The 27,929-nt window shown below is 41.9% G+C and overlaps 1 protein-coding gene across 12 annotated transcripts; it reads left to right on the top strand.

The window, feature by feature from the left end:
• Positions 1-1,757: 1,757 nt before the first annotated feature.
• On the top strand, positions 1,758-27,099 carry LOC133840230 (RING finger protein nhl-1). 12 transcript variants are annotated; one of them, XM_062271934.1, is made up of 14 exons: positions 1,760-2,110; positions 3,916-4,022; positions 9,798-9,938; positions 10,968-11,103; positions 13,892-14,034; positions 14,097-15,413; positions 16,938-16,952; positions 17,967-18,661; positions 22,235-22,513; positions 23,482-24,213; positions 25,695-25,854; positions 26,334-26,474; positions 26,618-26,694; positions 26,754-27,099. In XM_062271934.1, the coding sequence occupies exons 3-14, from the start codon at positions 9,804-9,806 to the stop codon at positions 26,965-26,967; spliced, it is 4,044 nt and encodes a 1,347-aa protein (XP_062127918.1). In that variant the 5' UTR covers positions 1,760-2,110; positions 3,916-4,022; positions 9,798-9,803; the 3' UTR covers positions 26,968-27,099. The 12 variants fall into 12 exon arrangements, with proteins under 12 accessions (XP_062127927.1, XP_062127925.1, XP_062127924.1 ...); XM_062271943.1 differs by lacking the exon at positions 16,938-16,952 and having other exon boundaries at positions 1,758-2,110; positions 14,097-15,914; XM_062271935.1 differs by lacking the exon at positions 16,938-16,952 and having other exon boundaries at positions 14,097-15,380; positions 17,919-18,661.
• Positions 27,100-27,929: the final 830 nt, after the last annotated feature.

Raw genomic sequence — 27,929 nt, 5'->3', positions numbered from 1 at the left:
AGCTTTTGTCTATGACTGGCGGAAAAATCACAACATAAATTCATCAGCACAGATTGACAATAGCCTGACAGACAGTCCGGCTGCAGTCGCAGTCGCAGTCGCAGTCGCAGTTGCTCGAGGGAGGGCGTGACTGCGGCCAGGGGGCGTTAAACAAAAGACAAACAGTCTAATAGCAACGCAAATGAAGTCCAGCGCGCAGACACAGACATCAGAAGAGGCCAATGCCACACAAGTACACAGATCATTAACCAGTCACCAACACACACACACACACACACATATAGTACATATGCAGCGTTGCTATTGCGTTGCAAGTATTGTGGACTGTGCTGCAGTGTGTTGTGGCAGCTGGTCCAAAGGCTTTTAACATTTATAATGCGTCTCTCTATGAAATAAATTGAAAATTATTGAAGTTATGCCCCCAAACACACAAACACACAAACGCACAAACTACCAAACTTGCCTTTTAGTGAGTCGATTTTATTCCAGGGTATTGTTGGGTATTAACATCAATAAATTGCGTTCTTTCAGTAAGAAATAAGACAAAGCTTTATTTTATGGCAATCATAACAATGAAAACCATGGCACAAATAAAGTAAATCAACTCGTTATTTAAGCTCATTGCAATCACCCTTTTTTTTATCATTGCTGCAAATAAATTACATGTTTTGTTATCATTTACAAGTCTTTTAATATTATTTTATTTCCATTTATGCTGTCTATTGAAAATTAAATTTATTTTGATAACACTTGTCAAAGTGCAGACATCAATAATAATGATTGTGATCTTTAAAATTTGACAGTATTACATATTTCATTTCATATGACAAGTAAATTATTTTACGCAATTGTAATTCACATTTCAGTATTCAAAATTGAACATGTTTCTAGTAGAATAATATTGACTCTTTTCTAGTGGAATAATATTGACTCTATTTTCTAGTCGAATAATATTGACACTATTTTCTAGTGAAATTACGGATTATGAGATGAAAGTTTACTTCTAGGGTATTTCAGATACGATCTTACAATTACTTACTTTTACTTACCAAAGGCCTTGCTTGTATTTTAGCATTCAAATTTAATGAGTTTGAAAATTGAAATGAAATGTTTTTTGCGCAGACAATTTGGGGAAGCGACTACGAGTACGAGTTCGAGTACTCACAATCGCACTCACACTCGCATTTTGCATTCAAAGAATGTACTTACTTGTACTCGTACTTTGTCGATGCTCGCATATCAATAAATATGAATACTCTTTTATAAATACTCGGAGAAATAGCCAGAAAATGATTCATACATTGTTGGGCTTAATGCGTGGGCTGGAATAAGTTGTGGGGAGGTGCGGAGAGTGTGGGCGTTCCAAGAAACAAACTGCGAAATAAGCAGAAAGAATGAACATATAAATAATTAAAAGCTCTATATAATATCAATTAAAACAACAACATCTCGCAGTACTATATGCAAATTATGACAGCCTTGGGCTAAGCGACAATGAAAATGCAATGTCCATTGTAGAAAAGAATGCAGAGAAGATCTCCAATAGAAGAGGTTTATCGAGCGAGAAGAGCGAAGAGCGGATCGTCGTTTTCTTTTTTGTGGGGTGTGAAAGTGGACAGCGGCAAACGAAATTCTTTCTATCAATCTATTGTTGTTATTGTTGTTGCACGTTTTATTTTTATAAAATTCACCTCAAAACGGCTGATCATCAAAGTTGTTGCCGCTGGCTGGCTGAGAGCAGCATCGAGCAACTTTTCATTTTCATTTGTAGCACGCTCGCGAGTGGACGTGTCGCAGTTTCCCCAGTTCTTTCGCTATATAGCACAAATACCTATATATAGTATATGCATATATCTGCCTTACAAATATATATATCGAATATATATAGAGGATCATACACCTGCCGTGCAGCGCGTAGGGTGCCAAAAGCACCAGTGCGAGTATCGAAGCAGGATTAAAGAAAGTGTTTGTGCCCCTTCCAAGAAAAACTCGACTCATCTCGAATCGACTCGAGTCGCAACTCGTGCAACTGAACGTGCCGCGGAGGCATGCGAATAAGTGTGCTAAAGTTAACCAAATTCAAATTGTCGAATTGCAGTGTTGCCCCCAAGTGAGTGCCTCAAAGTTGCAACATAATTGCAAGCCGAAAAAAAACTGAAGCGAAATGTGAATTGCGTTCGATGCGCGCTGATTATGTAAAATTCTTATTTGGTGAACAAAATTAAGCTGAAAACTGAAAATGTCACCTGGCTGGGCAGACAGGAGAGCGCCGAGTCACCGCACCTCAATGCCACCGCACTGTCCCCACACCACCCGCCGCCGCTGCCGCCACCGCCCACAGCTGGTGAAGCTGTCAAAAATACTTTCATCTCGTTTTGTTGTTGCTACTGCTCAAATTTGATGCATATATCTATCGCGGGCGTTTTATTAACACATTTTAGCATAATCACATTAAAAATACATATGAATCGTGTATTTGCTTTTTTATGAGTTTGTATTTAGTTAGCCACGGTACACGGCAGATTGCTCATACGCCGCGTTACCGTGTTATTTTTAGTTCTATTCAATCAGCGACATTTTACTCAGCTTTTTTTCGAATCTTTCTTTTTTCGTTTCTACTTTGTGTGTGTTGCTTTTTTCTCTCAACTCTCATCGCTCATCTATCTGGCTCTGCTTTTTGGTTTCGCGTTTATTAGTTTTCCCTTTTTCTTTCGTTTTTGTTTAGCAAAATTTCGCGCACCGAAAAATTCTTTTGTCTCTTTGCGCACTTTTATGGCTCTTTTCGGTTTCTTTTTTTTTCGATTTGTATCCACACCTGATTGTTTATGTTGCGAATTTTTTGTTTGCTTTAACACACATTGTTTTTTTTTCATATTTTTTTTTTTTTTTGTTGTTTTTGCTCAACTTCTATTTTTATTGTTATTTTGCTCTTTTTATTTATATTTGCATTTGGCATTTCGTGTTCATTGTTTTTCACGAGGCGCCAAATAAATACACCGATTAAATGCCACTCAATTTATGGAAAGCGATTTTCACACATGGTTCGTTAGCCGCCAGCCCAAAAGTATGCAACAGATTTGCGGAACAATAACAAAACGAGAGCTCTGCTCGCTGCTGCGACAGAGGCACAGCACATGGTGTACCGCACGGCGTATGCGTGATATCGAAGTTCAAGGTCACTCGCAGCGTAATTAGAACACACAAAAACGAGTTTCATTTGCATATTGAACAACGTTGCAGCGCATTCGAAATGGATAATCACTGAATGTGCGAATGCAGTCGAAGGAAAAGTAATATCGCAAGTGTTGCCACGCTTCCAATTCTCGAATAATTCTCATCTGCAAGCTGTACCTCTTCAGGTTGGCTGCGTTTTGTCAGTGCAGCGACGAATACACTTGCGATATTGAGATGATATTGCTTCGTTAATTAAGCGAAACATTTGCAATCAAGTTGAATATGAAATATGCAGGCAGAAGTTGTTAATGCTGGCCCTCGATGAAGCCAATGTGGCAACATTGTTTTGCTGCGGTTCTTTTGTCCACGGTGCGGCTTCAGCTCATAATGATAATGAGCAGGCAAACAATGAATGCAATAACGCATCCAAATGGCGAAATTCATCAATTCGTGTATGCTACCGGACTATTTGATGTGGTCGTCATGCATGCTCACCTCGAATACGCAATACGCGGTGGGTGGAATGTCGATGTCGATGTCGATGTCAATGTGGGTGGCAGGTGGAAAGTGGAAAATGGCGGCGAAGCTACCTCGTCTAATTGCAGCTGAATGGCAGCCAAAACTCAAGTGATTAATCATGCGATTTGGCAGCTGCATTGAAACGATTTCTTTCTCTCCCTTACTTTCTCTCTATGTGTTTTTCACTTTCTGACTCTCATTGTCTTTGTTTCGCATTTGCAGCCAACACAGTTAACAGCGACGCAACAGGGCCCCAACGGGCGCCTCGGATAAACAACAGGAACAGGAAGTCGAAACAGAGCGGAAGAAGCAAAACAACGACAGCTACTGTAAGTAAACAGTATATAAAAAATATTAAATAGTTAATAATTGAAACACACTTAGCAGCGGCAACTTTTACGCAAATCAACTGAATTTTCAAACAAATATGATTTTCATTCATAAAATACCAAAAATAATAAATGCAATTTGTTTTATACGTTTTATGGCCAAATTTATGGGTAATAAACAATTAAATTAAACGTGATAGATGCGGGCCATAAATTTAATTAAATATGAGTGATGGTAATTTTCAGCACAGAATTCGTTGAATTATTTTTTAATTTCTTTCGATTTGCAATACCTTGCCTTGATATATTCATGTTTAATTTATTGATATTGCTTTTTTAATCGTAAATTCCTGACTGCTGAAGACTTGTTGAAACTTTTGTTGGGAAATTGTAAAGTTGAAATAATATTAAGATATTAAGATATTGGCTGCAACTAGCCATAAATGAAGTGTTCTTAATAGCCAGAAGTTTGCCAAGTTAAATAGTTGAAAAATGCAAAGAAGTCTTTCTGGCTCGCTTCACACTCTTTTTTCTCGCAACTCCCAGCTGTAGTCTGTGAAGTTTCAGCTGCTGCAGTTGTATGTTGTTCTATCTCGGCGATTTCTATTTATAGCACTTAAATTTGCAGTGCTATCTTTAGGCCGTCAACACAGTCTATAGTCTATAGTCTACGGTCTACAGTCTTTGCTTTGCAGTCTGTCTGTTTGTCTGTCTGTCGGTTGAATTCCGGGCAAATCGCATTATTATTTTTAGCGCTTCTTGCGCACTCCTCCAAGGGTCTCACACGGATTCGACCTTGAGCTCTGGGTGTGTGTGTGTTGGTTTTTGTATGTCTGCTTGCAAAAATTGCCAACTCATCGTAGCGTCGAATCCCTTTGGCTTTGCTCAACCAATTGCAAAAAAGCGTCACATGCCAGGCAAAGAGCTAATAGACCCCATGGCATGGTATTTGCCTTTGTTGCGAATTTCTCTCCTTGTTTTTGCTGTCAATGTGTGTTAATATTTAATAATAAATTCAAGTTGTTAATTTGCCGTTTATAAGTGAAATTGTTGCTGAGGTATTTGTGAAGTTGCAACAGTCGCAACTGGAGCGTAATTCAAATAGCCCAAATATCGTTCCAGTTTTCAATGGAGTTTATTTATAGGCTATACAGAGGCCCATAATACTTACTGAAAAAGAGAGAGAAAGAGATACGCACGCACACAAAGATACTTAAGATGCTAACGGCAAATGCCGGCAGCTTTATTAATAGTCAGTCATTTGATGACGTCAACGCCTTGGCCAGATCTCTGCCTCTCTTTCTCTCCATCTGTCTGTGTGTGTGTGTGTTAGATAGGCAAATTACATTGTTGCTGTAGGCCGCAATTAGCAGCGCTTTCTTGTGGTCTGAAGTCAAAGGAAAACAATGTGAAAACTTCATTTCGATTCACACACGTGCAACAAATGTAACTCATTAATGAGCTGAGCGCATAGCTATAGCTATATTGCTGCGACTACGCAGCATACATACGCAACTAGCTCACAAATACTCACACACTGACGTCGACGATGTTGATGCCAAGAATATCTTTTGGCGTGTGTATTTCGATCGCGCGTTTGTTTGTTTGTATCTCGCAGTCGTCTCACGGCTCTCTCTCCACGTATTGCTGCAGATACAGATACAGATGCTTATATATAGATACACACACAGCGCTGATTTTTCGTATATATTTAAAATATAATACAGTGCTCTTGTTTTTTTTTGTGTTAATTTCTGCTTTGCTTTTATGCCGTTGTTGCCTCATGTGCTTGGCAATTTTCAGCTGCCTTCAGTCGGTTTTTACATTTCCAATCGAATTATACGAGGCGCGTTGCGAAAAACTAGCAACGCATCGAATTCAAATGAAAATTCTCTAACGCAATTCGAAACGATTATTTTAATGTATATCTATATATACGTAATTAAAATTGAAAAAATAATAGAAACCAAATCTTCAAAGTGCTTGAGTACAATTCGATATACGATTTGATGCCTCGCGTTTAGCTGAAAATATTTCAACTATTTCAACTATCACAATAAATTGAATAAACGAATCGGTTCTATAACCGATACCACTTACTACGCGCTCTCCGCTTACCCGCTATCCGTTTACCCGTTACGGTCTTTTATCTAGTCAAGTTTCAAACCAATTGCATTTTATGATTGCCTCTGAGTGCCGCTTTGACACAGCAGCAGTGGCATCAACAACAACAACAACAACAAAATAAGAGCAAAAACTGTTTCCGATATCTACTGGTGAGTTGTGAACGGAAAAGGAGGAGGAAACTAGGGGAACAAGTTGCGGGTGTTTTTGGTTTTTGGGTTGCGGTTTTGCATTTCGCTGGCCCTGCCAAATGTGTGACCCAAATTGTTGTGTTTCTATGCAATTCAATTTCTATTCGCATTTCGTATTTCGTATTTCGTGCTAGTATTCTTCTTCTGCTGTATTTCGTATTTGCTTTTGCGCTGCGTGCGGTTTGTTCTTGTACTTGTGACAGGCAATCGCTTTATATCCATCATCGAACCGTCGATTTTTGTCACTTGCGACAGCTGGCGAATAGCCTGACCCATATACGAAACAGCAGCGCAAATTGATGTATTGCCATGAGGATTGAGAATACATATTGCAACTCACAAGATGCAGTTGCAGTTGCTGTTGCTGTTGCTGTTGCAGCTGGCAAGCGTCCAGGGTCAATAGCTCTGCAAGTCTTTGAACTCGTTTCTGTAATGAACTCAAACTATTAGCAAGCATTTCCGTTTCCGCCGGCCATGCGTCTGTTTCGTTTTGCTATACAATTTGCTAATTTTAAAAATCAAGGTTAATGCTTTTGCTATATACTCGTACACACATACAAATAGCAAAAGATACTTGATGTATTTGGCTGTTGTATTGGATGTAGAATAACAAAACATTGAGCAACTGTCCCCATCAATCTTGCCCACACTCTGCGCATTCGGCGAATAAACAATAACAGAGGGAAGGCTGACAAAATAAATAACAAATATATGCTCATTGATAATTCAATTCATTGGCTGCTCATCAATGAGCAGAGGAGATAGATAGATAGATATTTATTGTTTTAATAATTGAATTGAAATTTCAGCCCTAGAGTCTTTTGAGTTTTATCAGCTTAACGAAGATGACAATCACTTGCTTAAATATTCGTAAGATATTTGTCTGCACATTCTGTTTATTAAACAATTCCAATTTCAATTTGAAAGCGTCGCCGGTTCGCCTTTAGCTGCCTAACCAAATTATAATAGCCAAACGGCAAATGGTGCTGTCAAAAGCCAGCTCGTTGTGTAATTGATTTTACTGAGCTCGGATTTCGGGCATATTATTTTTAATGCATTTGTTTATGGAAGTGCAAATTAAAGCGCTGCCAGTGCGCTCAAGGACATAAACATATTCTCAAATTACTTTCAGCCTTGATGCTGCTGCTGCTTCAGCTGCTCTTGGGTTCTATTTTGTTTCCCATCGGTTGAAGCTGCCCCACAAAGTTGCCGCTTTCTATGGCCATTCAAATTGTGCATTGAATGTGCTTTGAAGTCCGGGCAAAAGGACCCGCCCCCAGCCTCTTTTTGCTGTCCAAATTTAACTAAGAATACATATGAGTGCGGGCGAGCGGAATTACACAAAAAGGGGAAATGGGGAAGAAGGAAGGACGCGTTGCTTGATGGTTCCTATTATGCCCGGGCGTGCCTTTCATTTTAATCCTTTCAGCGCCAATTCAGAAATGCAATTGCAAAATTAGTTTCGCCGCACACATGTGGCTCCCACTGCCACGCCTCCAGTCCATTCAAAATAAACTCGCCCCCCTCCCCGTCGCACTTTAGCATACCACACCTCTCTCGCTCAACTCTCCGCACACAGAGTCGTTACGAGTACGCACAATTTGAGCGGACGACAAAATTTCTATTCAATTTGATTTTAAGCGTGTTTTCCAGTTAATTGCACGCCATTCGCATGAGTTTTTCAACAACTGACAAACGCCTGTTGCCAGTCGAGTGAGGAGTGAGTAGTGAAGTGAAGAGTGTGAGGTGCAGCATACAATGTGAACTTTTGGCCGCATTAAAGCAACGCTTTAAATATTCCACACGATAATGGCAAACAGGCACACGACAATTAGTGGTGCACTTCGATGTTTATTTATTGGTGCAGGAAGTGCGCATTGCACACACACACATATACAAATAGGCGTAACGAGAGGCGTGGCTGTAACGTATCTCTTTTTGCTCCTGTCCGGAGTCGGCTGCTGACGTGGCGTATACGCAATATGCGCGACAGCAGCAGCAGCAGCAACAGCAACGGCAGCAGATTGCACGTTATTGCATTTATTTATACATCATATAGAGCAGAGATGAGGGAAATATTTTTGGGCTTGATGGGGAAAATGTGTGTCATTTTTATTATTAAAAGCACAGCGCATTTTTAGCTTATTTTCGGTTGAGAATTTGCACTCGTTGCCAGCTTGCCAGCTTTTGACTGCTTGAATTACTTTTTCACTTTCGCTCGAATCCCTTTGCGCGTGAATATGAAAATCTAATTTTGTGCACTCGAATAGAAACATTTGCGTTGCTTTAAAGCAAGCAAAATGCCACAATTTAACTCTCTGCTTCGATTTAATGTCAAATGCAATTGGAATTTATTTCACTCGCATAATGTTCGATGCGAAAATGACTTCACAAAGCTTCGCATCAAACTAAGATTTGCATCTGCAAATTCCATTCAATACTGCACTTTCTATTGAGCTAACAGGTATTTGCAATTCATTTTTCCATTCATCTGATTGCTGTTGCAGTTTGCAGTTTGTGTTGAGCTTTCAATGAGTTCTTTTTGGGGGCAAAACTGCAAACTGGAAACTGCAAAATCGATTTACGGCAAATGAAACGAGCTGCAAATAGTTAGTTGTATTCATATTCGTATTATATATAGAATAAATATTTGTTGCCTGATTTGATTGCTTTGCCAACGCATTGTGTGGCTGACTGAATGATGTGTGGAGTATACTTCAAATTCACTCTTTCTCTATTAGTGTGTGTGCAGACTCTTTGGGGCTCACCTCAAGTGTGCTCATAATTAAGCTGAGTTATTGGCAATTAAATTGCAATGATGCCACACCTCTCTCTCCATTCAAGGCATCATCTTCGCTCTCATTCGAATTCGCATTTCTCCTGATGTCTATTTACATTTGCTGGCCGCATTTTTGTGTGAGCCGCATTGAGTACTTTTAAATAAACCGCTTTTAATGAAGCCAGGCTGTAAGCAGATTTGTGGCTTAGAATATTTGCCAAGGCTAAATGAACCCACCATAGGATGGGGGAGGTGGGGTGAAAGCAAGTGAAACTGAAGCTGAGGCTCCCCGATTTACGACAATGGCGCTGAAATGGTCAATTTATTGTATGCCTCTGCCGCTGGTTTTTGTTTCTTTTTGGGCCTGATATTTGTTTCGCTTCTTTTGTTTCTGCATTTTTTGCTGTTGTTACTGTTGGTGGGTCTGTCCTTGTGCTTATTCGAATGTAAGGACTCGTAATGTAGCAATCCGATTTGGTGGGGACAGCTTACGACTGGGGGGCAGGAGGCAGGCAGTTGGGACATCTTATGATAAGCTTAACGGCGGGAGGTACGCGAATTTATAATGATATGAATATCAAATTGACAGGACTTTGTCTCTCTCATGCTATCTAATCAAATCAAGTCAAGTCTAATGATGTGCCCACTCTCTTCCTCTCTATTTCTCGGTTGATCTTGCAGTGAACCATGGAACAATTCGAACAGTTGTTGACGTGCTGCGTCTGCCTGGACAGGTATCGCATACCGAAGCTGCTGCCATGCCAGCACTCCTTCTGCATGGAGCCCTGCATGGAGGGATTGGTCGACTATGTGCGACGTCAGGTAAGATTACTTATTTGTCACATACTCTCTCACTCACTCTCTCTCACTCTCTTTCAATGGTATATAAATTTGTATCAGGAAAAGAAGTCATAAATCATAATCACAGCAAATGCATAAGCCAAATGGTTTGGGTGCGTGTGGAGTCTGTGTGTGTGTGTGTGTGTGTGTGTGTGTGTGTGTGTGTGTGTGTGTGTGTGTGAGGCAATCTTTGGTAAATGCGGCGTATTTATTCAGCGGCTACGTCACATGCCAAAAGCTGCTTAATAAATCGCTCGGCAAAAGCCCGAAAAATCGCATGAGGGAAATGAAAACAAAATGTGTCCAAAGGCAAACTCAACATTGAAACGAAACGAAATGAGTTGGGTTTTTCTTTTTGTTTTTCTTGTACGTAATTTCTTTTCTCTCTCCCCTCTTTACGCCTCGTTCGTTGTTGTCGCTTGCGGCGCATTTGCGTCGATTTGGCTTTGCTTGATTCTTTTTTTTTTTTCGTCAGTTTCTTTTCTTGTTCGTGTCTTTGTTGCTGTTGTGTTTTCCGCTGCTGAAAAATTATAAAATTTACATATAAACCAGGCGCATACACGTACTTATCTATACATACTATATATAAAAATGAATATGTGTCTACTTCGCTACTTATAGCCCCCGCTTCTCACTCTCTGATTGTGTGCGTGTGTGTGAGTGTGTGTGTGTGTGTGTGTATTTTTAAATTTGTTTTGGCTTTACGCCAGCAACACGCAAATAATTGGTAAGCATTTTGCCATTGTGTAGCGCATCCGTTGGGCGAACTGCCAAAAACTGTTACCAATAACTGTCTTCAGCCTCTGCCAAAAGCACCAGAGTTAAGCCACCGCTCTTGGCTCTCTTGGAGTCAGGCGTGGACAGAGATCAAGCAATTGCGACACGTTCAAGATGCCTCAACATTATAAATTATTCGATATGTTGTGAGGTTTTTAAAGCGTGCTACATTACAATTAACAAATGATATTGATAGCTTGGTTTGCTCAACGTTTTAATTACACAATTTTGCAGGTCAAATGCCCCGAGTGCCGTGCCGAACATCGTATACCCTACAATGGAGTGCAGGCCTTTCCCACCAACGTTACGCTTCAGCGTTTTCTGGAGCTGCATATTGAAATTACCGGCGAGTTACCGGATCCCACCTCAGGTGAGTTTTGCTCCCCGCTTTCCTCCCCCTCGCTGGCCATTGCAAGTGGAATCATCAGTCATTCTACAAAACTAAATGAATATTCATTGGCAAAGATAAACAGAGCGTTTGAATGGAATTTTGTTATTGCATTTTAAGTAGAGCTGAAAAATTGAAAACTGTATCTGACATTTTGTCTATCCAAATGTATTCTCACTCTCTCTCTTTCTCACTCTCTCGCCTGCTCGTTGTGTTTGCCTAACTGTCCATCTGTCTGTCTGTCCGTCTGACTGTTTGGATATCCTTTTGACGGCATCGTGTATGAAATTGCTGTGCAAAAGGCCATGAAAGATGAAATTGCAATTGGCATTTGCACATTGAAAATGGATTTTCATAGCGTTTTGTTTGCATAAAATATTTTTAATATATATTGTTAAAGGCATTTTATGCATTGTGATAATTGCAACTTTTTGGCCCGGCACAAAGTCGACAACACAAAAAAACAAAGTAGATATTAATACATTTTTGCTTTGCAACAAATTTTGCGTTACTTTAATTAAATTCTCCAGCAAAAAAGATACACAAAGGAATTAAAAACACCAAAAAAACAAAAAGGGCATAAAAAAGCAAAAAGCAAATGCCATTGCCATAATATTTGGTTTCCAATTAAAAATCGACTGCTTTGTGTGTGTTTTGTCGCCGTTTTCCCTGCTCCCTTTGCTCTCCCCCTTTTCTGGTCATGCTGTTAGCAATTAAAACTAAGCAAAACGTAAATTGATTTTGGTTCATTTTGTGTGGTGTCTCGCTCGTTGTGTTTGAATAATTTACATTGCGGCGCATATTGAGGATCAGGTTGTAACCATGACTATGCAAATAACTTGAAAGTTGATAGTCGAAGCAAATTGCAAATGACAATCACAACGTCAACGACAACGACAACGACAATGAGAACGACACTCATCAGTAAATGCAAATAGTAGCTGTTAGCAGCACAGTTTTGAGTGTTGAGTGTGCTGTGCTGTGTGCTGAGTGCTGAGTGTATTCGCAATCAGTATCAAACAGTTAATAAGCAGACAAAGCATCAAGTATTTTTGACAATTTTCTGCAATTGCTATGCAAATGTCTGTATTATAGACAATGAGCAAAAGTTGATGTTGCTCCTGCTGCTACTGGGCAAATCCTTTCAAGCCGCCGCATGTTATGGATAACTGGATGCCATGATACAAGGACTCGCAATCTCATGTAGTATTTGCAAATTCACTTTTCCATATGATTACACAAGAAAATACAGCCAACTATTGGCGCAGCACAGTCAACATAGCATACTTTTCAGGGTGTAGCAAGTTTATTGTCAAGCACAGAACAGCACAGCACAGCACAGCACAGCAGAGATTGCAGAGCAGAGGCGAGTTCATCAGACAAGGGAAAGAGTTGGCAGCAATAGTAGGAGAGGGTGATGGGGGGCACCAATTCATGCAGAAAAGTTTACTCTGTGACTGTGACTGTGATTCCAACTGCACATTGTTGTCAGTGCGGGTGATGGGTGGTGGGCGATGGGGAGGGGGAACGAAGGCGACTGCTCGTTATTTGCATTTGGCAGAGCCAAGACATCGGCATGTCCTGGCAGGATGTGCCTGCCAACGACACATAAACATCTAGAACACATAGAATAACGCTTAGGTGCAGTTGATTTCTTGCATTTGGCGACACTCTTGAAATCGCATTAGTTCCCTCTACGCTCCCCCTCCGCTCCCATCTCTCAGCCAGCGAATGATTCCTGTTGCTGTGTTATGCGTTTTATAAGCGCAGTTGCAGTTGCTGCTGCTGCAGCTGCAGTAGCTGCTGCCAACACTGCAAAATTGATGGCTTAGCGGCCTGTCAACGGGCCCCCGCCGTTGGCATTTGATTGCACAGTTTTACGTTTTACACAGTGAGTGTGACAAGTCAGCGTACGGTTAACATGACTTTGACTTTTTCCTGCTTATTTGGCAATGCTAAACAAGCCGAAAAGGAATGCCAATTGATTGCACGTTCACTGGAATGGCAATTGCCAAAAATTGCCATAGCCACATAGACAGCTTGTTGGGTGGCACTGTTTGGCTGCCACTGCACTGCCTGACAGTTGTTTGTGGCCACAGGGAACGTTCTGGGATTGGGATTGGGATTGGGATTTGACATGCTATGTGCATATTGGACACTTGGCAAAAGCAATTTTGTTGTAGTATCAATTTTGGAATGCGTGCCAATCGTTTTCATTGCAACAGTTTCACTTTGGCAACATTTTTTGTACTCAATTGTTAGTGTTTTATTTATATTGCTCTTTATTAAAATCTATGTTTTTGGATGCAACTGTTTCGAGTGAAGAAGATGCAAATTTTATTTAGACTCGAGCTTGAACTAATCTGTTTTATGTTCACTGTTCGGGTGTTTGATTTTATGTGGCAAATTAGTTAAATGGTAAAATAAAATGTTACTTTTTAATAGATTTGCTTCTAAATCATGCGTTTACAATGTTGTATTATTTAAAAATAGCGTTATATTTTAATTTTCTATACTTCATTTCAACTGTCTCGATGGAAACGATATATATTCACAATGCTAGCTCAATTTTCTGTATTTTTCCAATGTTCTGTATTTTGTTTCAACTGCTCCTTGCAATTCAATTAGTCTAATTTTAACTCCTTTTCAAGTTTTCATTCAAAGAGCTCTGTTTCACTTTGACTGTTCCCCATTCATTCATTCATTCATCAATGTAATTCCTGAATGATTTAATAAAACCCCCTTGTTTAATGTTCCACTCCAATTGTAGGTCAAATCATGGAACGCTGCGGCGTTTGCTCCGAGAAGGCCTATCTCTCACACTGTGCTCACTGCGAGAAGAAGATCTGCGAGGACTGCAAGAGCGCCCACATGGACATACTGCGTCGAGAGATTACCCGCTTCAACTCACAGGTGAGCACCCATTAATATACGATACTCTTTTCTCTTATGCTAATCAATTGTTTCACTGACAGATTCGTCGCAGTTTGCATAGGCTGCAGGACTCGTTGGCCATCATCGAGAAAAACACGATGAGTCTCCAAACGAATGCGATAAGCGTGACAGAGGAAATCGACGAGATCTACAGACGAATCACCAAGGCCATCAAGGATAGATCCGATCAGCTGAAAGGTGAGATCGATCGCTACTTGGCCGTGGAGCTACGTAATCTGATGACGCTCAAGGAGAACTTGGACCTGGAGATAACCAACATCACCAGCAACTGTGACATCGTGGACAAATACATGAACGAGACCGTCGAATGGGATGACTGCGAACTGATGGACACCAAGGAGATCTTCTTGAAGACCGTCGAGTTCCTTCGGCACTTTGAGTATGAGAACAACGACTACAGTCGCCGTGTGCGCTTCCTCGTCTCCATTGATCCCAACCAGCTGGTCATGAATTTGGCCACTTTTGGTGATCTCAACATAGCGCCACACTCAACGCCCGGTGGCTCCGTGAGCAGCTCACATCTGGCACCACCAACCACCTTGCAACCCGGTTTGATGCGCTCCAAGAGTGATCATCGCCTGGCCACACAGTTCCGTCAACAGGAGGAACGTGGTGGCTATAACGATGAGCCCGTGCTGGGCGGTCGCAAGTTCGGTGAGCGACCACAGCGCATTGCCAAAGATAACAACAACAGCGATCGCTATGGCGATCGTTACGGACGCTCTGAGTACGATTACGACAACGACTACGAGAACGAGCCGGCAAGTCGTGCTGGCAAATCGTCACGTTTCCGTTCGCGCTTTGTGCGCTCCCATCAGAATGAGGACTCGGACAGCGAGCAGCAACAGCAGCAGCGTCAGCAAGAGATCGAGAAGCGCAAGGATCGTGTGCTCGACAGCGAGGATGTTTCGCGCGGTCAGCTAAGTGGCATCATTCGCCTCAGCGACTGCTCACGCGTGGTGCAGCGACTCGCGGACATTGGCAAGGAGAAGAAGGAGAAGAAATCCGATGCCGCAGTTGCAGCTCAAGCCGCCGTTCAAGCAGCCATCCAGGCCCAGAAGGCAGCAATGCAGCGACAGCAGCAAAAGAATCAACAATCCGCCGCAGCCGCCGACGAGGATGAGTTGGCGCGTCAAAAGCGCAAGACTGGCACATCGAGTGGTGCGGCAAGCTCAACGACAACGGACTCCAGCAGCGAGCAGCGTCCCAACACGGAGCGTGTGACGGCACTGAAGCGTGGCGGACAGGGAGGCAGCGAGGAGAGCGATGGCGGCAGCAGTAATCAGCAGGCGGCGGCTTCTCCAGTGCGTAGTGCGGCGACGACAGCACGAGCCGAGGTAAGTGTGAGTGGGGCAAATGAAGAAGAAGAAGAAGAGGAGGAAGAAGATGACGATGCGGCCAGTGACAGTGGCAGCGACAGCAGCGAGACTGAGAGCGAGACTGGAAGTGAGAGTGAGGCAGAGCAGGAGCAGAAAGTCGAAGAGGAGCAGCAAGTCGAAGAGGAGCAGCGAGTCGAAGAGCAGCAGCAGCCAGAGACAAAGCAACAGACAGACTTTTTAACGGTGCCCACGGTAGGGGAAGATGATGGTGACTCTTCCTCCGAGTATGAATACATCGAGGTGACAGCCAGTGAAAGTGAGGAGAGCGATGAGCGGGCTGAGCGAGAGCCGCCTGTGATTAATGTGGTGCCACCAGAGACAGAGCTCGTGGAGAAGGCGGATGAGCATGAGCAAGAGCTCATTAGCGATAGTCATAAGGAGGAGCCAGAGAGATCAGTTGAGGCGGTTGTCATAGCTGAAGAGGATGACGAAGATGAGTATACAGAGGAGGAAATCGAGGTGACCGACGACGAAACGGACTCGGACTCTGAGCACACAGCTGAGGGTGAGGCTCAAGCTCCGATTGTAGAGCAGCCAGAGGAAGATGGTGATGAGGAGGAGTATGAAACGGATGAGGATTAGTTTCAATCAGTCAGTCAGTTAACCAGTCAGTCAGTCAGTCAGTCAGCGCAGCTTGTTGTCTGTAAGCTGCCACGTGTCACGAAGCTGCTGCACAGTATTCTGTTGTTTGTGTTACGTATACGCCATGTTTGCCAACTGTGTTTTTGTCCAAAACAAAACAAATCAAAATAAAACAAAACTCTTCTTTATTTGTGTTCACTTTTCACACTTCCCCCTGCTCCGTAAGTCTGTAACGAAACAAAAGCAAAAAATTACTTACTGTTAACCGTTAACTATTTACCAATTTACCTGTTACCCTGTTACCTGTTGACCTGTTCACCTGTTTATACCTTTTACCTTCTTACTCTGCGCCCTAACAAATGTTTTGTTTTATGTGTACGTTAAGTTTCATTCGTTTATTTATTTATTTCACGTTCCGTTCCGTTTTTTTGTCTTGTGAGCGCCTTTCATTTTATTTTAATGCTGTTTTGGGTCCAACCTTTTCAACAACAACAATAATAATAATAATATAAAAAACCTAATCGACTAATGGCCGTAAATGCACTCCGGCATAACAGAATATTCAATACACTACTTGCAAAGCGAAGAATTCATTATTATTGTTCTTAAAAAGAGTGACGACCCAAAGCAGGGACATCAGAAATTATGAATTGTACAAAATTTTGTAGGCATACTCGTAATCGTAACCATTTTTATTCATCATACATACTAGTAATTTAACATCTATTACCTTGTCGTTTTATGCTTAGTTAGAGACTGCAAAAAGTTACAAATAAAACGAAATTTTATATGTGAAAATCAAACAAAAACCAACAAAACCAAAGTGACTTGAAGATAAACTTTCTATGTCTATGTCTATCTGTATCTCTTTCTTTCTTTCTATTTCATTGTTTTTGCAAGTGGACAAACGATGTGGTAGTGATGTTAATTTGCTTAAACCTTACTAAATATCTCTATTCGATTTTGGCCAACACCAGAACCAGCTAAATAAACCGCCAAAACGCCAAGCGAAAGCCCGAATCTCATTTATCTTTGCCTTTTCCTTTTCTTTGTATGTGTTTTTTTTTCGTTGTATTTTTTATTTCATTGTCACAAATTTCTGATGTCCGCTGTATATATATTTGTTGTGCGTATGCGTATGCGTCTGTGTGTGTGTGATTGTGAGTGGGTGTCTCTGTCACTCTCTGCCCTTCATCTCTTTCGCACAATGTTTTTTGCCCGTGCACTACATTGTCGCTGCTACACAAATCGCAGTTCAATGGGAACATTTCAATCATGTCTGTCAGCGTTGCTGCTTCCTGTTGGTATGTGTGTATTAGTATTAGAGTGTGTGTGTGTGTGACATATGCGCACTCGTTGCATATTTGTCTTGTTTTGTTATCCAAGTATTTTTGGCATTTTTAAATGTGCAGACTGCGCACATACACAAAAAGGTCGCTCGATACCTTCCGGAAATATCGATGGCCACAAATAACGGCAAATTGATGAACTCATTTTCTAAGGGATATGGAAATGGGTTATTTTTAGTTATTTAAACGAATTCATGCAAATGTTACGAGTCACTCTCGGCAAAAACTATGTCAGCGTTTGGCGACGGCGTGCGTCATATTTTGTGTTCCATGGCTGAGTTTGACAAACGCCAGGCGCCCCGCAACGCATCCTCCCACACACACATAACACACCCCCACACACACACATCGTTGTCAATTGCAAATGTCCAGTACAATATCCTGAATCCTTGTCCATATGCATAGTCATTGCCACAGTCATCATCCATACGCATATCGATATCTTTCTCTCTACTTTTGCATTTCGTTACGTTTTGCTCGCTTGCAACCCAACAACAACAACAAAAACAACAACATCAACAACAACTAACAGGCTGACAGCGCCACAGACTCTGATGCAACTCCTACTCCTACCCAACAGTCCAAACCGGCCGTCTCCGCCCAGGTGGCAGCGGTAAAGAAGACCCAACGCTCCGGCAGCAGCGACAGCAGCGCTTCCACCGAAAGCTCTGCCAGCTCAGCGGCCGCAGCGGCAGCAGCAGCTGCCAGTGCAGCGCCTAGCAGCAGCAGCAGTGCACAACAGAAGGCAGCGAGCACAGCGCGTTACTCGACGACACGCGAGTCAACAGCTGCGGCGACAGCGACGCCCGAGAAGAAACCGTTTGTAAGTCGCTTCTTGCCGCAGCACAGCACGCCGGCAACTACGACGAATGGTGCAGACAGCAAGAAGAAGGCCGCCGAGTCCGAGTCGAGCACCGAGGAGGAGACAAGCTCCGAATCGGAGTCCGAGTCGGAGGCGGAGAGCAAGCCCAAGACGAGTGCGGCAACCAGCAGCAGCAGTGCCACCAAATCGACGCCCAGCAGTGCAGCCAGCTCCACAACAGCAGCCACCACATCGGGCAGCTCGTATCGGGATCGCTTGGAGGCACGACGTGCTTCGCGAGACGACACCGCTGCCACATCACGCAGCAGCTATGCCACACCTAGCTCTACTAGCAGCAGCGGTTACGGTGGCAGCAGCAGCAGCAGCAGCGCGACACGCACTCGACCTGTGCCTGCTCCGCATCATCTGAGCGAGAACGAGGATCGCTATGGCAGCGGCAGCGGCAGCAGCAGGTATTTCCATCCGAATTTCCAAGTTTTGCAGTAAAAAAGTATTCAATATTTATTGGCTAATCTGTGCATGGCTTATGTTTTAATGTTTGCTTATTGATTATGGCCTTAAAGTAGTAAAATAATTAATGGCCACAAACACACATTCACTCACATTCAAAAGAGGCATGCAAAATAAATGAACTTACTCTCTTAGGACTTTAACATTTTACAATAAATGAAAATATTTGCGAATATGTCTAAGGACATTAATTACTTTTGCAGTTGATTTATGTGACTTTTAAAGTTGCAATTTAATTATTTTGAGTGATTAAATTACTCATTTAATTATTAAAGTAAATAATCGTCATTTACTGCAAAGGGTATTTCATGCTCGCAAATTGCATTTACTCAGTCTCTAATTGTGTGTTTTTTATTTGCTAGTTGATAATTGTGGATGCAGTTGCATTAATCAAATTACATTAATGCAAACTACGAGTGATTAATTTAACTTTGCAATTAGTAACATAATATGCTCAAGCACAAACACACACACAACTACTAATATTTTTGTTATTTGTACAAACAATTGCCATTAAATTGATATGCTTAATGAAATTAATTGATTTCTATTTAGTGTTCAATATGCCGTTGCAGTTGCCATTTCTATATTGTTGTTCTTGTCTATATGTCCATATGTTTGTATGTGATTTCTCTCTGCTGCAGCTTTGTACTACTGCGTGACATTGGCATTAGCATCGCAGTGGCCATAATATTGCTCATACGCCTCGTGTGGCGTCTAATTGTCAAGTTCATAACCTTTACATAATCGTCGTCAGCGCCGCCTTCGCCTTCGCCACAGCCAAAAAGCCAGCTATAGGTAAACAAGCTCGTAGTCAACGTCTCTCTCCTTACTTTCCCTCAATTCCCCCCCTTGCCGTCGAATATATATTTGTATTTGAATTCTCACACTGTTTGCTGTATCTATGTATCTGTATCTGTGTTCGTCTTTGCAGCGCACTGCCCCTTAGCATACCGTACATAAGTAGACCCTACCGGGCCCGCTACCGAAAGCGACTTGCGGATGTTACACGTCAAATTAAATAAATAGATGCAGAGATGCCCCTCAAAACTCTTTCCCCCATTTTTCTCCGCTTGTTTTTTTTTTGTGTGATGTTTTCATATTTGTTGTGCCCATTAAATGTGCAACTGCATTCACCGAAATTGACTATTTATTCAATTCTCCAGTCAGCCATTATGCCATACTTCAATCAGCCCCATTCATTAAAATCCATTCGAAAGTTAACAAGAAACTAACAAGCGCACCGCATACAAAGTTGGGTTGCCCAAGCATCAGAGCTCAGACAATGACAAAGGCTTTCACTTAACCCCAGGAGGCACAACAAAACATTTGAGAATGCGAAAATAGAATACGAAGAAAAAGACAAATAGACTAAATTATTATAAATTTTATAATAATATATATTAACGCTGACATTGTTTCGTTTGTGCTTTTTACTTTGAGCACATTAAATAAAAGAGAATTTATATGGCTTTGTGTAGCTGCGATTTTTCGCAGAATCCAGCGGGATTCCTGTGAATTTATGTGTGCTGGCTGACATTTTTGAACAGTCAAAAGAAATGTTCTTCTTAAATTTCATGTCATGAGGCACATTCAGATTGTGTAGCAAGGGGTTAAAGCAAGAAAGTGAGGCAGCAAGTCAACTAGAACTTGAAATAAGTTGACGCACATGCCACTGAGCTGCTGTTGCTGTTGCTGAGGCTGGAAGTTAGAGATGATGGCGTTGCTGAAAGCACCACTCAGTGGCTTGAAAGCAACTTCAATTCAATTCACACAGCTGAGGAAGCAAAAGCAGCAGCAGCACTTCAGTGACCTTTCGAATGCGAAGCAAAAGGGTTCAACGACGTTCTGTCCTGTCCTGTCTTTGTCATTGTGTTTTTGTCTGTACTTTTCCTAATTTACTACAGCGTCAATAATATATTTATTGAAGCCTTTCGGTCAGTTTGGGTACAAATTTCTCGATAATATAATTAAAACTTGATGCCATCAAGAAGTGCCAGCCAGCTGTTGTTCTTAGCGAAGCAATTGTTCAAATATTATGAGCTGTGATTTGCCATTGTTTTTTTGGTGCGCTTAAAGCGACATTCTCGACGTAACAATAAAATATGCTCAAGTGAGCTTATGTATATATATATATAGTATATAGAGTATGTGAGGAATTTGGTTTCGCAGCTTGCCCGCATTTCATTGGTTTTTTTGTTTTTTGTTGCCATCGCATTGATTGCATGCCATTGAATGCTGCAGCAGCAGTTTTCTGATTCTGATTTTATACAGTGTTTCCTTTTTTTCCTGTTATTTGTTAACTTGTAAACAAGTGCGAAGCAATTAACCAACTCAAACATACCACGAGAATCAGTTGTTTCGCATCCATTTCACCATCTCACCATTTCAACCATTTTTTGTGCCTCTTGTTTGTTTCATTGTTTTGGTCGAACTGCAAGGGCATATTGAATGTAATCGATGAGCAATGCAAAAAAAAGTAAAAACAGAGTCAACAAAAAACCCATTGCTTACTTTTATGCGCTGTCGCACAGAATACTCGTCACAGCAGCTGTTGATGTGACAGCCACATCAACAGCAACAGCCACAGCTACAGCTTCAGTATAATACTCAACTAATGAGCTTTTTGTGTGTTCTTTTTTACAGTATTTTTTGAGTAGCATTAAATAGTATGATAAGTGTATCCTTTTTGTTGTTGCTTTACTTGTAATAAACTGTTGTATTCGTAGTTGCTATCTATACTTTCTGTAATTTGCTGTGTTGCTTTGCCAATCAAACTACCAAACTACCAAACTACCAAAACTACCTTGTACCCTTTTGTATCCTTGTATCTATCCACCTATCCTGCCAAGCTGTCGCCAATTGGCGACATAATTTCTCGTACTTAACTTTCTTGCTACTTTTGTATAACTTTTCGATAATGTGAAATGTGAATTTAATTAGAAACTTTTGCGAGCGCATTGTTGGTTCCGTCAATTTTTTTTTTTGTTCGTTTTCGTTTTGTATTTTAATTGAATTTGGTTGCCTAATAAATGAGCCAAAAAGCACAAAGAGAACCAGGGTTGTAGGAGCATATCGAGTTGTAGACGAACCCCGAACCCGAACCCGAACCCGACATCGACTTCACTCTTACTCTTTACTTTAACTGCGACCCGAACTTGAACTCGTTACACAGATTTAAGCTAGTTAAAAGTTAGTTCATTAAGCGGTCGCGGATTTGCCGAAATGTGAGGGGCTTACAAAGTTTTGAGCCAGGTGCGAGGCAACACACACAGAACACCGTATAAAACCGAATACCGAACAGCGAACAGCGAACACCGAACAACACTCAACACTGAACACAACACTGGCAAGGCAACAGCTACAACAGCAACATCGATAACAACAACAACAACAACAACACCAACAATGCAAATACAGCAAAAAAGCAACAACAAATCGCAATAGAGAATATAGAAATGTTAAAAGCAAAATAGACAAAAAAAAACCAAAAACGAATCAACATTTTTTCGTAGCTACACAAGCCGCTTCCTAAACAAAAGCAAGAGCAGCGCCATTGTGGCGCAACCCTCGCTCTCCACGCCCACCGCCTCCTTTGATGAGGATGCCAATGGCACCGGCGACGATTCGGACAGCCGCTACGGCACGGGACGTTCCCGTTATCTGGCCATGAAGGAGCGTCGCACTCGACTAGCCCGCAGTCGCTCCTCGCATCAGTTTGGCAACGACGACGACGATCTGGATGAGCCCGTGTCACCGACAACAGTCTCGCCATCCGCTTACTTGGCCTCAAGGTGCGCAGTGTAACCACAACCAACCAACCAACCAATCGAATCCAATTCCACCAAAAAATATCTGCAAAAAAAATATTGAAAACAAATCCCGAACCAAAATTTCTCAGTTGTACATAGGATGCTATTACGGTTGTATATATATATCGCGCATATCTTAAGTATCTTATATATATAATCGGTGTCTATATCTGGGCGCTTTCATTGTGCGTGTGCTCGTCCTTGTCCCTTGCCTATTGCCCCTGCCACACGCCCCCGACCTGCCCTATCTCTCTCTTGATAGTCACGAGCGATGATGAATTATTTTTGAAACATCTTTTTATGAGTTTTATTTTATAATTTTTTTTATGAGTTTATCTGCGTGCTCGTCCCACGTTTCTCCGTTCTCGTTCTCGTTTATGTTGCACTCTACACACAAACACACACACACTAATTCAAAGTTATAATTATATTTTTGATTTCGTTTTGAGTTCTTTTCATTTTGTATAATTTTTTATTTAATTTTCTATGTCTACAACAAATGAAACAGTAAACCAAAAAAAAACAAAAACAAATGTTACTTAGCGCGTTACAAATTAACCGATAATTAACAGGAAACAAGCCACAATTTGTATAGTTCTTTGGAAAACAGTTGCCCACTCTGTACAAATCTCATGCTCAGTCTCATGAAACTCTCTCATCACGCAGTTCCATTTCAGTCGCAGTTGCAGTTTGCAGTTTGCCGTTTCAGTAGCGCGCCTCATTCATCATCAATCAGCCGACATCCACATTAGAAACAATCCCACAATCAAAATCAATCTTTGAACGAGAGTTGCTCGAACAGTTGCGTGAATACTACAATTAATTGGATTGGTGTAATTAAACTGATTCTCAGAGTGATTACACTTATCTGAACTTGTGATATTTGCCAGCTGCCTCGCTCAACTTTCGACCCGACAACCTTCCGCTAATCCAACAATTATATCTTACAGATACAGCGGCTATGGCGGCAGTGATTTGTCTCGCAGTCGCTCGACGCATGCGTTGAAGTCACGCGACAATTCGCCGATAACGGATCGCAGCGTGGGATCTTCGCGCAGCGGTCTGGCCAGCAGCTCCACGGACAATAAGGACGGCGAGGCTTTGAGCTCCTGGGCACGCTACCTGAAGAGCAAGTACGGCAACAAGAGCTCAAAGGATGCGCCCAGCAGTAGCAGCAGCAGCGGCGTTGGCAGCAGCCGGGACAGTCACGCCTCCGGCTCGACGGGAGCGTCAAGCAGTGGCCGAAGCACGGCGAGCGATGTGTCGCGACGTCTGAGCTTGGGTTTGCCATTGCGCCAGGCGAATGAGCTGGCCTCATCCGATGATGACGGGTCAAAAAACGGGCTAGGCTCCCCTACGTCCCCTACGGTAGCAGCAGCAGCCGGTATAACCGGAGTGGCAGGTACTATCCCTAAGCAGGTGTACCTCCGCAAGCGTCAGCAGCTGTTCCAATTGGGGGGCCGGGGGAGCGAGCCCGGATCCTTTACGTGGCCGCGCGGTCTTGCCGTCGGTCCCGACAATAGCATCGTCGTCGCCGACTCGAGCAATCATCGCGTCCAGGTCTTTGACTCCAATGGCATCTTTGTCAAGGAGTTTGGCGAGTATGGCAACGGCGAGGGTGAATTCGATTGCCTCGCCGGCGTGGCGGTCAATCGCATTGGCCAGTACATCATAGCCGATAGGTGAGTTCAACATTAAAACATCCAGATTGTCCAATTGTCCGCAGTCAGCTTGAGAGTTACTCGACCGTTGCTCGAGCTGCTGTTCTCAGCTGCATTTTAATTAAGTCGAAACAATAGTCCATGATTAATTCTCGGACTTAGCTGCCATGCTTTTGGGGGTCGCAGCTGCATGTGGCTGGTGTGTTCTGGACCTCGTGTCCTGGTAATTGGCACGGCTAAGCGCATAATAGCCGCGTTAATGAGAAACATGTGCGTTGCGTCTCCTGCTCCAGTTCTCAGTTCCCAGTTCCAGCTCTCAGTTTAAGCCTCATGTTCACTGCTAACCTTTTTTGTTGCCTTGTTTATTCCCCGCTTTTTGGTATACTTGCTACATACGTGTATCTGGGCAGCCAATCTTCATGCTTCATCCGGGCTGTCATTGTCTGACGAAAAATCTCGTTAAGCACCATCGTTGTGCACGGCTCTCGGCTCATTGTGTGCCTCAACTTTGATTTTGCACGTTAAGCGGCTTAGCCTAAGCCCAACACCCCGACACCCACCCCAACACCTCGGCAGTCAAAGACCCCCGCAACTCCCCCTATCACCCCCTAACTCCCAAAACCAAGCGTATAAAATGCGTCACAGTCTGTCGTCCTCTCCCTTTCCCTTTTGCCATACGCACACTCACCTAAAGTTCCGGCGTAGTAATGAGCTCGACTGTGGCCATTTTGTAATTAATGAAGAGAAGAGTTTTGCACATTTTGTTGCTCAGCTGCATGCCCGGCAAACTCTATTAAAGTAACGTATTTTAGATAAACAACGATGCATGGAAAAAGCTTTATGCATTTTCTAGTTGATTTGTCTTTGCTGAAATTTCAGTGAAATTCAAGAACTTATGCGTTCGAAACAGTTTTAATTATAAATCAAAATTAATTGGGTGAAATTTAATATAATATTTATTTACAATTTAATAAATCAATGTTTCACTCCAAGAAGGGAAAATTGGGTCACCAGCAAAACAATTAGGTTGAGTAATGAAGTTAAAATAGCCTTTTCTTGGAATATTGTAATCTTCTCTAAAATTCCGCATATAATTTCATAAATTCTACTCATTTATTGTCCAGTTTAAACCTTCATCGTGGAGTTGTTTTCTAAGAACATTGTAATCCCATTTCGAAATAATTTGCTTAAACTATAAGCAGCCAGATCCCTCTTTGCGAGATTTCTTTGTTACTTACAACTGTTTCTGAGTGTCAAAAATGGCTGCTTGATTTAATTTAATCAAGTGTTTTTCTTCGAAACTCAACTCAACGACAAGCACATTAAGGAGCATATTTAATTTTATTTATTTAAAAAGTATTTTGCTGCGCAAAGGGAGTGCTTACGAAATTCTCTTAAATGGCATACGATTATGTGTTGAGTATTGAGTTTTAAATTTGCATCATGTTGTCGCATGGCATTTACACGAGCTGCCTTTCAACTGTCTCTCTACTATGTTGCAGATACAATCATCGCATACAAGTGCTTGATCCACAAGGACGCTTCCTGCGCGCCTTCGGTTCGCAGGGCACCGCAGATGGCAAATTCAATTATCCTTGGGGCGTAACAACCGATGCACTCGGCTTCATTTACGTTTGCGATAAGGAGAACCACAGAGTGCAGGTAATGGCTGCTTCTTTCCATTTGCATGCAAATATTTATAATCATCAGCAGCAGCACAGCAACGGCAACAGCAACGGCAGCAGCTTCAGACTGAGCCTCGCTCGAGAGAGTCTTGCCCAATTTGTCACACTTGAACTACGGCAGGCAGAAGGCAACCTCAGACGTTGGCCTTCAGCCACTGACACGCCCACATTGAGGTAGAGCAATTTTCATGCGCTTAACTGCAATATATTCGTGTACACACATACAGAACACTGATGGACTCTGGGATGAACTCTGTGTGGAATTGTGCTTGGATTGACTCAACTTCGACTGCTGGACTCTACTGTTGCTGTTGCTGTGAAAGTTGTTATACCTTTTACTATTCTCTCTTTCGTTTTTTTTTCCTGCATTACATTGCAATTGGATAAAAAACTTATGAATACGTTTCGTTTCATGTTGTCGCTGTTGTTGCTGTTGGTCTTGGTCTTGGTGGTCAGGTTTTCCAATCCGATGGTTCCTTCGTTGGTAAATTCGGTTCCTGTGGCCGTGGCGAGGGCCAGCTTGAGCATCCGCATTATATAGCCGTATCGAATACGAATCGTGTTATTGTTTCCGATTCGAATAACCACAGAATTCAGGTAAGCTGTCAGTTCACATGAACATTTTTAATTAAAATATGTTCCAGATTTCTCACCACACCAACACTTTCTCTGTCTCTGTCCTTTTTGCACCCATCCAATTATGTGAAATTACTTTAACCTGTGTTTCTTACTTGACACAGATATTCGATGTTAATGGCAAGGTGCTGTCCACAGTGGGCGGCGAGGGCTCCGACGATGGCCAATTCAAGTTTCCACGGTAAGAAATTCGAATTGCACCCATTTAAAATTGGGTTTAATAATTGTATGGAATTGCAGTGGCGTCGCTGTGGATGATCAGGGTTATATATTTGTGGCCGATTCGGGCAACAATCGCATACAGATCTTCAATCCCGATGGCAGTTTTCTGAAGACCTTCGGCTCTTGGGGCTCCGGTGACTCGGAGTTCAAAGGACTCGAGGGAGTGGCCATCATGTCAAACGGCAATATTTTGGTATGCGATCGTGAGAATCATCGTGTCCAGGTGTTCTAGGCCACGCCCACATCCAGTGCATTACTTGATTTACTTAATATGATTTTTAATTATAATTTCTAAAACAAGTTTCATTATTGATTTGAGTTTCCTTAAAAAACAATTGAATGTCGACATTTCTAGGCCTAGAAATCAATCAATCATTTAAGTAACAAACTTGGAAAATGAAAAAAAATCGAAAAACTTGTTAATGCGAGAAAAAAAGAGGAACTATAATACATACATATATACTATACATACTATACGTACACACATAAATATTTATTGAATAAAAAAAGCAAAGCGAAAACTCGTCAGAGTTGGAGTGAAAGAGCACTTGGTCCAATCATTTAGCACACATAATGAATTCACTGCAGTCAGAGCTTGGCCTAATTGAGATTTATTTGGCTGTGCAGTGCTGCTCCCACAACAAATTTCCACAGATTTTGCTGCCTGGCTGCCTGCCACTTTATTAAATTAAGATGTTTTTGGGTTGCAAAATGAAAGTTTTTGCTACGTTCCACATAAACTATATGGTTTAGCAGATGTGTGCGTTTGTGTGTATGAGCACAACAACAACTTGAACAACAAGCACTGAAAGCAGCTGTAGATTTATGTGTAATCGCATAAATTTGTTTGCCAGCAAATGTTGAGCATACGCCACGTAGTACTATTCTGAGCCAAAACAAATAACAAAAAAACGTGCCACTGGGAGCAACACGAACTATTGATACACTGACGGTCTAAAACAAAAGCTAATAATTGTTGGGCAAATACTCGTATATTATTTAATTACTTATCACATTTTTCTCAAAGTCAATTCAATTAATTCCAAATTTTATATAATTACTTAATTTTATGATAAATTGAATAGAATAAACCTTTTCATGCAGTTGCGAGCACTGGGAAATTGGGTGAAAATATTTGCATTTCAATTTTGTAAAAGTTTGAAGTAGAATCTGCAGCAAGTGGATTAACAACTT

Source organism: Drosophila sulfurigaster, chromosome 3 (genome assembly GCF_023558435.1).
Source record: "Drosophila sulfurigaster albostrigata strain 15112-1811.04 chromosome 3, ASM2355843v2, whole genome shotgun sequence".
Taxonomy (NCBI): Eukaryota; Metazoa; Arthropoda; class Insecta; order Diptera; family Drosophilidae; genus Drosophila; species Drosophila sulfurigaster.
This window is presented reverse-complemented; position numbering and strand designations above follow the sequence as displayed.

Coding starts and splice junctions, on each gene's coding strand:
- LOC133840230 (XM_062271943.1), top strand. CDS start 9,804: ATGGAACAATTCGAACAGTTGTTGACGTGCTGCGTCTGCCTGGACAGG. Junction 15,915..17,966: donor ATACAGAGGAGGAAATCGAG/GTGACCGACGAC, acceptor CCTACCCAACAG/TCCAAACCGGCCGTCTCCGC. Junction 26,475..26,617: donor CGAATAACCACAGAATTCAG/GTAAGCTGTCAG, acceptor TACTTGACACAG/ATATTCGATGTTAATGGCAA.